The following is a 13,414-nucleotide window of genomic DNA, read 5'->3' as shown; positions in this document are numbered from 1 at the left end:
CGCATCTCGTTAAGACGGAATATTGACACTGGGCATATATATTATTGTTGAATTTTTTTACCTTTTACCTTTACCTCTCCCTTAGTCTGTTGGACCGTTGGGGGCACCAAGCAAGACTCGTCGACCGTCTTTCTCCATTCCTCCATGACTTTTGCCATGTTTAGAACCTCTTTCAATGGCAGGCCCTTCCATTCTTTTATGTTGTCCTCTCATTGCCTCTGTCTGCCTCTTCTTCTTTTCCCTTGTACTGTTCCCTGAAGGAAGGTCTTTGCGAGCCCCGAATATCTTGTAATATGGCCATATACTTTAAGCTTGCGTTTTTTTTACTATAGTAAGCAGGTCATCATGGGGTCGGATCGCTGCAGTAATCCTGTCTCTAATCTCTTGGTTTTTGATGCGGTCTTTGAACGTGATACCTAGGATCCTTCTGTAGCATCTCAATTCCATTGCTAGGATCCTCCTCTCTAGCTCTGCAGTCAGCGTTTAAGACTCACAAGCATATAAAAATGTGGCCATGACCAGGGAGCGCATCAGTCTGATTTTAGTGCCGAGGGCTAAGCCTTTATCTTTCCATATTATTTTAAGTTTTGAAAGGGCTGCTGTGGACTGTGCTATTTGGGCCAATAGTTCGTGTTTCGTTCCCTCATCTGAGACAATAGCTCCGAGGTATTTGAAGCTGTTAACACTAGTTAGCTTTTCACCTCCAATACTGATGCCTCTTTTAAAGCCCTGATGGCTATTGGTCATAATTTGAGTTTTTTCGGCATTTATTTGCATGCCATATGCTGCGGAAGTCTTGTCAATGCGCATCACCAGGTCAGCTAGTTCTTCTTCTGTCCCTGCTAGGCCGTCAATGTCATCTGCGAAACGCAAGTTAGTAATTCTTCTTCCTCCAATGTTTACAGTACCTTCATAAACCTCGAGACCACATTCCATTATCCTTTCAAGGAAGATATTGAAGAGTGTTGGTGAAAGTAGGCAGCCTTGACTTACTCCAACTGTGGTTTTGAACCAGTCCCCAATATTATTATTGAAGTACACAGCACTGGTGGCATCTTTGTAGAGGTTCTGGATAACTTTAATTATGTTTTTATTAATGTTTTATTTTTCGATTGTCGCCCAGAGTGCCCCGTGCCACACTCGATCGAAACCTTTCTTGAAATCAATGGAAAAGATTCTCTTGGTGTTGGAGATATTTTTCACAGAGCATTCTAAGGTTTAGGATTTGTTCAGTTGTGCTGCGACCTTGTCTTGTTAAAATACTTTTCCTAAAGTGTTAAATTCGAATCTTACTCCTGCGTTAAGTGTCTTGATTTGATAACCATACTCTTAATCTTTTGGGAGTGTCGAGAAACTCTTCGTTATTACTGCTATCATTTACGATATCTACTTAGCCACTATCAGCCCCAGGCCCTAGAGGTTTGTGGCCTTTAAAACACGAGCCTGATGACACGAAAAACATGAACATACATCTACCCACTATAAAACATAGATTGCACTTTACCATAGAGAGCCTTACATAAGTACAATACACATGTATATATTCTACATCGACAAACAAGTTACACTTATACTTAGACTTAGGTCCTCCCGCGCCGTTCGGCGCATTGGGTGGCAAGCTGTCTCCATAAAGATCTGTCATTGGCAATGTCTGAAGCCTCCTCCTACCTAGTGTCCACTGTTCTGAGGTCCTCCGTGAAAGTGTGTCGCCAAGTAATACGAGGACGTCCCTGTTTGAGCTTTCCTCGTATTGACTGCCATGTCATCGCAACTCTTGGTGTGCGTAATTCATTTTGTCGTAGAACATGTCCCGCAAACCTCATGCGACGCTCAATCACAACCTCACTAAGTGTTCGACTCCCAGTTCGGCATAGGATTTCCTTGTTTGAGACCCGATCTGTGTAACTAACTCCCAAAATTCGTCTCATCCATTTTTGTTGAGCCACATTTAGTCTTTTCTCAATTTTGACAGATGACTTCCATGTCTCCCATGCATATGTAGCAGTTGGAATGACGATTGTGTTGAGGTGTATTTTTGTCTCGAGTCCAATGGCTTGGCTAGTCCAAATAGGCTGCAGCTTTTGGAAATGCTCCCTGTCTTTCCTATTCGGGACGCTACATCATGGTAGGCATCTCCATCATTTCAAGTAGCACGGATTAGTGTGAACTATCTCTTAAGTGCTTTTCAACTTTCATTCTTCAATAAGTGATAGGGTTTAAAACAATGAGGTGAAAGAAAGTAAAATAACATGTTATGCTATTTAGAAGTTTTGCAAAATGTTCAATATAAAGTTTTTTACTAGACATGTAGGTACGGTTTCCGGCTAAGGTCGGAAATCTTATTTTTACTATCCGGCTTTATCCTGCACCCTTACACTACAAACACCGTTCCTCCATTTTAATAGCGGATATATGAAAGGGCTGGTGTGGTACAGAGATGGAATATGTGGAAGTTTCCCCGGTGTTCTCGACCTTCTGCCTCGCCCAAACCGGAGTGTCTTGGGATTCGAGTCAATGTATAGGATATAAAAAATATACATCTGATTGGATCTTTCCTTGACATTTCAGTTTGTTAAGACAGTCAGATGGAGGCTAGCTTCCGTTTGCCTAGAGTTCCAAGAGTCTTCGAATCACCTCTTAGGACAATAACAAGTAAGGACTGACTAATTCAGATAGAACAATGTCACAAGCATAGACTTATGTATACTATATCTAGACTGGACATTTTTTAACACTACAAAAATGTCGTGAAAATTTATTAGAAAGTTGGATCAAGGCGTTGTTTTGTAAAGTAGTTAAAAGAAGTAAAGTTTTTTTTTTCAACCCTAACCTATGTAACATATAACTTAATTTTTAGATCTAGATCTAGTTATTGAACATCAAAAATAAGAATACTCTCGTCTCATAATTATTATTTTGCAATTTTTAGATACATAATCTAGAAAGATCTAGGTATCAATCTATTTAAATGTACATAAGATATTTAAATCAACATGAATTATTTCCATCTAGGATTTTTGAAACATTATCTCAATGGAAACAAACAGGAATATCTGAGAAATGATTTTGCCTTATTTCTAAACTTTGAAAACTAAAGATCATTACTTTTCTAAGACAGAAAAGATTGATTGGGCGACTCCCCTTAGAGCCTGAAAAAAGAGTTTACGTACATAAAAATCTCTATATGTATAGGTCTGTGAACAGATCAATCGCAGATAAGAATTTATTTCCGGTTTCCAGTCTAGATCTAATATATAAGTCTATGGTTAAAAGTATCTCGACAAACTTCTAGTAGGCTAGGATAATAGTAGATAAAAAGGGACCTAACGTAATTTATGAATTTAAAGTATTTTACATTTGTTTTCGTAAATGTATCTGTGCTATTCATGTGTCGGAGTTTGATAGCGCTATTTATCCAAGGAGAAGGTATACGCAAATTCTGTTATTACCACTGGTGATACACACAGTCACTCATAGATTAGTGTTAGTCTACATCTGCCATTGAGATACGACTTTTTGATCCTCAAGTGTCATATTATAAGAAATGTGTTCTTAATTTCAACATGAGAACCGCTTTTCATAATCTTAACTCTCAACATGAAAACTGCTTTTCATAATCGTAACTATCAACATGAAAACTGCTTTTCATAATCTTAACTCTCAACATGAAAACTGCTTTTCATAATCTTAACTCTCAACATGAAAACTGCTTTCATAATCGTAACTCTCAACATGAAAACTGCTTTTCATAATCTTAACTCTCAACATGAAAACTGCTTTTCATAATCTTAACTCTCAACAAAAGAACTGCTTTTCATAATCTTAACTCTCAACAAAAGAACTGCTTTTCATAATCGTAACTCTCAACATGAAAACTGCTTTTCATAATCTTAACTCTCAACAAAAGAACTGCTTTTCATAATCTTAACTCTCAACATGAAAACTGCTTTTCATAATCGTAACTCTCAACAAAAGAACTGCTTTTCATAATCTTAACTCTCAACATGAAAACTGCTTTTCATAATCGTAACTCTCAGCATAAGAACTGCTTCCCTTACTCTCATATGTGAACTCCTTTCCTAAGCCTCACATAGGAATTGCTTCTTAGCCCCAACCTGACCCATAAGGCTTATATCTTCAAGCGTACCGGTATTCTGCACTCTACAAAACAACGGGGCCTACTATTAAACAACATTCTCATGACTTATAAAACATTTATTTTTCAATTTACACATTATCTTACATAGTCATTCTACAGTCATCTGGTCTATACATGTAACTTTATGCCATATAAATACAAAGTGTTTAAAAAAAACACACAAACAGATACATTGCAAATGAAAAAAAAAAAAAAAAAAGAATATGGAAAATATTGAAACATTGTAAAATAACCAACTGGAGGATTGTGAAGCTAATATTTAAAATTAGTTTATGTTTGTTTGTTTTTACACTTTAGGGCAGTGTTTCCCAAACAGTGGTCCATGAGCTATTGGAGTAATTAACTAGTAGGTCTACACGTGAATTAATTAATGCAGAACAGAAAAACTTATTTTATTCGCTTTTCTAAGCTAAAAATCTAGAGCAACATCACTATGAACTTTGAACTGCTCTAGATTTGACTCTAATTCAATAATAATAATAATAATAATCTTTATTATCCGTGAGGAAATTTGTTTTACAATTTGAAACAAAGATGAAACATTAAATGATTTCTGGTCGAGTTTATCTAAAGAATACAACACTATTTCCACACGAGATGAGGGAAAATATGCAGGTCGTGACTGGGTTTGCATTGTCACGTGAAACACTGCACTCATCCTTAATCTTCGGAATATAAGACATTGCCATTATTATTAATATTATTTGGGGGATGCAGGATTTTCTTAGTATTATCTTTAAATTAAAATACTAAAGAATGGTAACAGAGTTGAGACGCCACACCAGCTATTAGAATTCAGCTTACCAATATCAAATAAATAAAAAAATTACGGCTTTTATATAGCGCTACTTTCATGCTTATAGCATTTTCAGAGCGCTTTGGTCCAATCTCAGTTGTGGACCAGTGGTATCTAGGAGAAGGTTTTTCCGTGCTGCCTTTAGGCGCTCAGTAAACACAACTCTGCCCGAGTCAGCAGTCGAACCTCTAGCCCCCTTTATAGGTAGCCAAGCCAAGTTCAAGCGCACTTATCCTCTCGACCACGCTTCGTGATATCACGAATTTAAGCTCTTCAAAGACACAATACCATCAAAGGGAATTAATCCTTACATTTCCCAATGTTTATGTTTGTATTTTATGACAGCTTTATACTTGAAAATAAATAATAATGCTGAATTTAGAATAGGGCTTAATTATTACAATTATTTATTTAAACAAATAAGAAAAAATTCAACCTAAGAAAAATAAGCCATGTGTTCCGCCGGAATGTGCGAAGTGTTCCGATAGAGAATGTTTGGGAAACACTGCATTACAAAACTTGCAATCTTGTGAATGTGATGTCAATAAAATAATTATATAAAGGCTATATTTATATATATAACACTAGCACATTTAGGTAGACAACATTGCTGCAACATATATTGTTGCAAAGAGGAAACGTTTGTCTCTGAAGAAGTAAAATGATACAGTAATATATATTTTTGCACTACTCTTGTCAATGATCAACTAACATTAGGTTTATTTTAAAAAAAAATGGTTGTCTAATGTATTTTTGTTTAAGCTGATTTAGTGACGAAATGATGAAATATTCATTTGGGACGCCAGATTCTTTTCAATTTTGTGTGTACTTGATACAGATCTACATCTACATTTATTTATTGTATTTAGTATTACTGGTTTTTGCCTTTGCTCTCTTTTAAAAGATAAAAAGTAAAGTTTCCCCATTCAGACCTTGCGATCTATAGGGAAGATGATGTAAAGGTCAACTATTTCTGTGGCCCACGGTTGACGAGGGTGTCCTGTGGCCACCTCAACGACCAACCGCCTTTACTTTTCCCCAACTAGACTCAGGTACCCATGTGAGCTGGGTGGCCTCAGAGGCCCCTTAAAGATCCAGAAATTTAAAAATACCAGTCACCACCAGGGTCGAACATGGGACCCCTAGGTTCGGAAGCCACTCGCTTTACCACTTAGCCGCCTCTCTCTTTGTAAAGCCTCTCTCAAATGCTCGATTCCGTTGGACAACAGAATAGTAATGTACAGAATGGGTTAGACGTTTTTCTTTAATATGTTGTATAATGCTTCTTTTCCTATACATGACTTTAAAATGAATACACAAACTTCTAAGTAACTGGCCGTGTTTGAATATAGATATATAAAGAAAAGAAATGAGCACATAGTTGTACATTATTTACATTATACAATCTCAAGACATCAAACGATATAATAATGGCAGAAATTCATTCTCTATAGATCCAACAATGATCACACTACACTCTCTGGACTCAACTTGAATTAGTTCAAACAATCTCAAATAAATTAAAAACAAAATGTATAAAACAATTCATCAATAAAGGCAACATTAAAATACATGTTAATGCAATCTCAGGCATTATAAAATACACACATTAATAGCGCAAACGTACTTTCATGCATAAATTAAACACACTACTTAATAAGCAATAGACTCTTAGCCATATTGAAATACATCAATGGGCACTGTATGTACAAGTAAAAATTATAGATGTCAGACGCGAATAGCCCACAATTTTAGTAAAAGAAATTGCAAAAAGTTATTTCTCTATAAAAGAAGTTACGACCTATATATGATTTGATTTGATTTGAGGCACATCGGCACAATTTAGGCCATGTCGTGCCTACGACCTATATATACTACAATATATATAGGCTAGGTATTTGATTTCTGTTTACGATTTATTTAGGTAGGGGCTGTTTTACTATTACAGTGTTTTATACACCAAGTATCAGAATCGTAACATGGACTTGTAGTATGCTTTTTTTTTTTTTTTTTTTTCAATTCCTACCATTAGATGACACTTTCTCTATAGACTATGATCAAAAGCAAACATTGAATCAGTTATCGGAAGCTTCAATTTTAGACTTAAGTTTGGTTGGTTTAGCTCATTTGATAGAGCGTCTTTACATATAATAATAATAATATTAAACTTCATTATTCATATGGAAATGTGTCTTACAATATGTGCATAAAGATTATAGATAGATAGATAGATAGATAGATAGATAGATAGATAGATAGATAGATAGATAGATAGATAGATAGATAGATAGATAGATAGATAGATAGATAGATAGATAGACAGACAGACAGACAGATAGGTAGATAGATAGACAGACAGAAAGACAGACAGACAGACAGTCAGATAGATAGATAGATAGATAGATAGATAGATAGATAGATAGATAGATAGATAGATAGATAGATAGATTAGATAGACAGACAGACAGACAGACAGACAGATAGATAGATAGATAGATAGATAGATAGATAGATAGATAGATAGATAGATAGATAGATAGATAAAAACACTATTAACTATAGGATTTCAGGGCGTGATAACTGCACATAAAACTATACTGTCTTCGAAAAAAAATGTGAACACAGCACTGCCAACTACTAATAGACGCGACAGATTAGAATATACTAGCTCTATACACCAAATATTATATAAATAACAATCAAATCTGCAACATAGACTTATATAAGATCAACCATTATAATGATTATATACATATTTTTTTAACAACGAATACAACAAATGTTTGAGTGTACAAACATATCAAAATAATAGTTTACAAACACACACTCTGAATGTAGAAAGAGTTCGATAAATCAAACCTGTGACAAAGTTTTAGTAATTCTGGTCTGAGTTTGATTGGCATTGCCGAATTGTATAGCCTGTCAGATTGTGAAAAATCTGTACAAGTGGTTCGGTAGTGTTTCTCACATGTATTGCATGCTGGGAAATGATTTGAAGAGGTAGGAAAAGTTACAATGAAACATTGAGAATCTCTGATAATAATATATAGATATTTAATCCGTGTCAGTGAGAAATAGTTCGCAAGTCCACATTCGTTATGTAAATAGTGAACTATTCTTAATTGTTATGCATCTTTAGTTTGGAGGCCTGATGATAAAGTTGGAAGTCAACTATTTCCAAACCGAAAGACCCCCCCCCCCCAGTTCAGTTAAGAATGGGGTAATTCGGGATTTTATTGCGTCATTGGACCCATTCAGCTAATAAGGTTTATTAGATTTGTAGTTGGTCGTTATGCTGGTCACGTGACATCCTTGTTAGCTTTTTGGCTATGAGAAGAGATCAGTTTTAGATTATCTGCTCCATGGAATAGTGACTTTCGAACTTTTAGTAACATTCTAATCAGTATACGCCTATGTATTAAACTAGAGTGGACAGTTTATCGCCCTGTTCATCAGATATTATGTTGGTGGCAAAAGGCGTGTCCAAAAGTTGCGATAGGATGGCGGGCGATAGCTGGCGCGCGCTGCTCCCTGGCCTTTGGGGCTGTCGCACAGGGTTGATGTAGTTGGTTCTTCCCGTATCGTTGCTGTATATAACATTGGCGGCCTGCCTGCTTGAGACATGGGGACGGGAGTCACCAGAGTGCTGCTCAGAGGGATGTGGCGGGGTTACTGGGTAATCCTGCAGGACCGAAACGTGAGGGGTCAGCGGATAGTTTGGCCTTGCCCCAGCCACGTTGCTGCCTGCGGGTTTGGTATTGTCGTGTGAATCCTCATAGACAAACTGCGGCACGAGACTAGTTATGGTGACCGGCTTTTTGTTGAAGTTGATTACCTGCTTCTGGGTAATGGCCGGTTCAGGAAACACTGGCTTATTATGGGATAACATTTGCTGGACATTACTGTAATGACTCTGATCTGAACTGCTGTAAGTGTCATTGTCCTGGTTGATGTAAAGGCTTTTGCCCTGATTGACATAATGGTCCCTTTGTTGGTAGCTTTTATCTTGGATAATGTAATGGGCATTGTCATGTCTGGTAAAGAGTTTTTCATGTTGATTAACAGGTGGAGTAATAAATCCTGTTTCTTGTGGTAAGCTGGTGAACTTGGGATCATCGTTGGGAGAGTAGATCCCCTTTGCGTGGGAGTCATCTGGGTGCACCTTGTGCTGTTCTGCTGTCAAAATATACTGATCACCGTCAGGCTGGGTCGAATAACGGGAAGCCAATGTGTTAGCGGAAGCTATAATATTTCCTGAAATATCTCCGGATGATTGATGCGTCCTCCCACTGGAACTGGATGATCTGTTAAGAGCCTCTGCCGACTTCCCACTGGCGAGGTTGACGTACACAGGTTCGTCAACCGCTGGTTCATCCGTCTGGTCTGTGCAAGTGTTTGAGTCCAGAGATCGGTTCAAGGGAACAAAATCTTGCCCGTCTTTGCGCGATTGTCTCTCTTGGCGTTGCTCGCACCTCTTCGCCGCATTGGATTCTATTTGCTGTAGTTCAGTCTCTGAAGAATAACCACTGGATTGTCTATGGTACAAGGGTCTATCCACTCCTGGGTCAAGAGATGCTGTTCTTTGAAGATGTGTCTTATCATAACCAACGTCAGAACTAGACTGTTCTTGAAAAGAGGATTTACTAAAATTGGAAAGAGACTGTCTATTGTAAAAAGAATGTTCAACATTCTGCAATGAATGCTTATTCATCTCTCGTTCAACATTAGAAGGTCTTTGATACGTTGGTTTATCCATTCCATGGTCAACACTAGAAGGTCTGTGATAAAATGTATTATTTATATTTAAACTTACATCAGCACCAGGAGGTCTTTGAAATATAGGGGTATCCATTCCATTATCGCACTGCCTATCAGAGTAAAGATCTGCACTAGAAGATCTTTTATACCAATTATCAGTAGCTGGATCAACACTGTGAGGTCTTTGATATAGCTGTTTGTCCATTCTCATTTCTACACTAGGAGGTCTTTGATATGAATACTTATCCATCCCGAATTCGGCACTGGGTGGTCTTTGAAAGAGAGACTTATCCAGCCCAATGTCGACACTTGGGGGTCTATAATAACCTGATTTTTCAATCCCTAGTTCTACACTGGGTCGTCTTTGGTAACCTGCGAGGTCACCATGCATAGAAAAACTCCTCCGTTGTAAGGAGCCCGCGTCTGGTGCCCTCTCATTCAAAACAGGTGAGACGTTTATTGCTGAATCTGGTGGGGTCTGATAGCTCGGCCTGCTTGGCCCAGGTGAGGAGGTTTGCAAACCAATGCCAGAAGGGGGCATAATTATTCTTAGCTTTGGTTTCGTTCTTGAAAGTGGGTGAATGTTCTCTTGAATAAAGCTGTTATGATATGAATTTTCCAACGAATTTTCATAATCATTTTGTGGCAAGTTGAGTGATTCTTTAGATGAAGATATCACTCCGTGATCGTTGGACATGTTGTGCCTTGGGGTGACTGGAGAAGAAGGAACTGGTCCTTTCTTTTGACCCGAGAACAGTTTGTATATATCTGCAGAAGAGGCGAACATGTGTCTCCTTGATGCCTGTAGGCAGAGTTCAGATGTGGCGCGAATCTGTTTTTGAAGTTGGGGAATACTTCCGAGATCTAAAGAAGACCTCTCCTGGACTGTTCTCATTCGGTTTTCTAAATCCTCTTGACCGTTAAGATTTACTGGCTGCCAAGAATAACGGTCAAGTCTAGGAGGAGCACTACTTGGGGATGCAGAGTGGCGTGTTCGCCTGAAGACGACCTCTGGGTAATTTAAACTTGCCTGCTCTTCTACAAGGCGGTGGGGGCTGTCTCGAACGAAGCTGCCTGTATTTGAAACATCAATAGAAGAGGCGTATTGCGGCTGAAGGTTCACATAACGGCTGGGTTGAGCTGGAGGCTGCCACTGCGATTGAAGCTGGGGATGATGATGTGATGAATCAGCAGGATGTTTTATTTGGTAACTTGGCTGATGCAGATACGCTGATGGAGCCTGCTGCTGCCTTGTGTCATAGAGTTGTTGATAATGACTATCTGTCCGATCGTCTGGAAGCTCGGGGTTTTGTCTGTACATACTGTACTGCTGCGGCTTTTCTGGGTGCGAAGGGGTATATCCCGACGGTTGGAAAGGAAGTGATGACGGCTGCTGTGCTTGCGAAGGCGTATATCCGGACGGTTGGTAAGAAAGTGATGATGACTGCTGTGTTTGCGAAGGCGTATATCCGGACGGTTGGTAAGAAAGCGATGATGACTGCTGTGGTTGCGAAGGCGTATATCCGGACGGTTGGTAAGGAAGGGATGAGGGCTGCTGTTCAGCCTGCCACGACGAAGAAGACTCATAGTTTCTAAGATCTGGCATGGAGCTCATTATACGACGCTGTCTAGAGTTGTTCCCAGTGCCGTTAGCATTGTCACCTGGTAACGCTTTTTGTGTTTGGTGTTGTGGTAGGTACTGACTTGCATCTTCAGCACCCACTGTCCTGTGCAGACCAAGCGACCGGTGCTGACAAGGGCTGGGTGGGACGGATTTACTCTGACCTACCGCATGGTTAGCATAATCAACATCGTGGTTCAAAGCAACCTGATTTTTGGTAATATTGGAAATTCTCGCTCTTAGCTGTCTATTTATATCCATATCGGGAACATCGTCCACACTAGCATTGGTGAACTTTCCTCGACCAGCCGGGTCAATATTATGCAACGGGATCTCAGTATCTTTCTGGAAAAAAGTCGTATAGTCCTGCCAGCCATCCAGAGGGGACTTGGAATGAGATGCTAATGAGCTCCTTTCTTGGTGATTTGTGGAATCACAGGGTCTTGCTTCTACAGCATCGTTCACATGGACTGGAACGGCCCTGAAAAAGCCTGATGTGTTTAATGTGGCAGCTTCATTGCTGGAAGAAGTCAAATCCAGATTATGAGTACTTCTTCTACTGTATCTCAAATCTCTTGGGCTAGACACCAAAGAATGAGACAGTCTGGCCAAGGTGTCGTTTGCGTAGTTTCCTTGGTGGTAACGACTCCGGTTCCTATCCTGCAATGAATCTTCTTCTTCTATAGTAGTAAGGGCGCGAAGTCGGTCTTCGAGGTTGGACGTCGTTTCCGGTGACTCTATTTGCACGTCGCGCCTCTTAGCGTGAAGGCTGATGTGTTTGTTCATAGAGGATCGGCTCATGGCCAGGACGCTAGGCCCTTTTTCTATGGGGGATCGCTGCATTGCGAAGTGTGCTGCGCTGCTCAGCTCTAGGTGAGGGATGTTGCTCCCTGCGCCTATGGGAGAACCTTCGTAGGTGCTAAGAGAAGACAGACTGGAGGACAGAGGGGAGGAGATGGAGGCCGTGGTAGTTGAACGACTGTCAGTGCCATACCCGTCGTCAAGACTCAATACGAGTTTCTCCCTTGGCGGCTGTCCGTTCTCCGCGACTTTCTGACATGAGACGTAGGCGCTTGGAAGGCATCTGTTATGTCGGGAGTTTAAATCCTCCAAAGAGTAATGCTTGACGTTTTCTAGCGTGTTTTTAACTTGTTGATTAAGATGTCCTGATTTAAAAGGTTCAGAATTCCGTCGTTCTGGATCGGTCATCATAATCATAGCCATCAATAAAAAGTCTGAAATGTATTATCCTGTGCCACCACATCAGAGGCGTGTTCTGTTGACAAATGTCACAATAGTTGTTTTATAACTAGACATTTCTATACAAATACTCGTATCTTTGACACGTCATGAATTGTTTACTGCACCGTGCTGAATGAGTTCTCAAAGTAAAAAAGAAGTCCTCTTTTTGTTTAATACTCCATTTCAAGCGATGTTTTGTTTTTCTCTGTCTTTTTAAATGCTCAAGAGATGTTTTCTCCTTTTGTTACATAAATGCTTTATTTAACATCAAATTGAATCTTTCTATTTCAAGATATCCAGAGGCTGATGAGATGCTTGAAGATTGAATCTGAAAGAAGATTTTTATAAAATAGATTAGACAAGATAGAAGTAATATATAGCAGACTATATTACAACATTAAATTATTTATTTACAAAGCTTTAAATCAACTCTGTCTTGTCTCAACTTGTCTGTCTGGTAAAAAGTGTGTACACGTTATTTCTCCCACACCCATTCTCGGATCAAGCTGAACTATTTGAACAATTATTTCTTGTTCCTGACAAAACAAGAATCAATTCACCAACTAGGCAATGAACTATTGGTCATTAATTATTTTTGTTTGGTATCTCAAAGAAAGGAGATGAATAGTACTTGACTGATAAAGTGGTATAAGCTGAATTAGTCTCATTTATACTTTGTAGAGAAAAACGTTTGACATTAACAATTAGATAGCTATAAAACATTCTATTTTCATGAGCACTTCCTAAGTACACTTAGTATAGAGTCTTGAAGAGGCTTTAATATTTCTAATCGCACAGATTTATTATTTAGATCTATTAAAAATGTGATTACATGATT

The 13,414-nt window shown here is 38.8% G+C and overlaps 1 protein-coding gene across 3 annotated transcripts in view; it reads right to left on the bottom strand.

Moving 5' to 3' along the window:
- Positions 1–4,200: 4,200 nt before the first annotated feature.
- Positions 4,201–13,414, bottom strand: part of LOC106069596 (uncharacterized) — a 28,870-nt gene continuing 19,656 nt past the window's right edge. For all 3 annotated transcript variants that reach the window (XM_013229299.2, XM_056008752.1, XM_056008753.1), the window contains exon 2: positions 4,201–12,904. In XM_013229299.2, coding sequence (XP_013084753.2) covers positions 8,374–12,558 — 4,185 coding nt within the window. In that variant the 5' untranslated portion in view covers positions 12,559–12,904 and the 3' untranslated portion in view covers positions 4,201–8,373. The remainder of the gene's footprint in view (positions 12,905–13,414) is intronic.

The sequence above is a fragment of the Biomphalaria glabrata genome, chromosome 13, assembly GCF_947242115.1.
Source record: "Biomphalaria glabrata chromosome 13, xgBioGlab47.1, whole genome shotgun sequence".
Classification (NCBI taxonomy): domain Eukaryota; kingdom Metazoa; phylum Mollusca; class Gastropoda; family Planorbidae; genus Biomphalaria; species Biomphalaria glabrata.
Note: the sequence above shows the minus strand (reverse complement) of the source record. Positions and strands in the feature narration are given on the sequence as shown.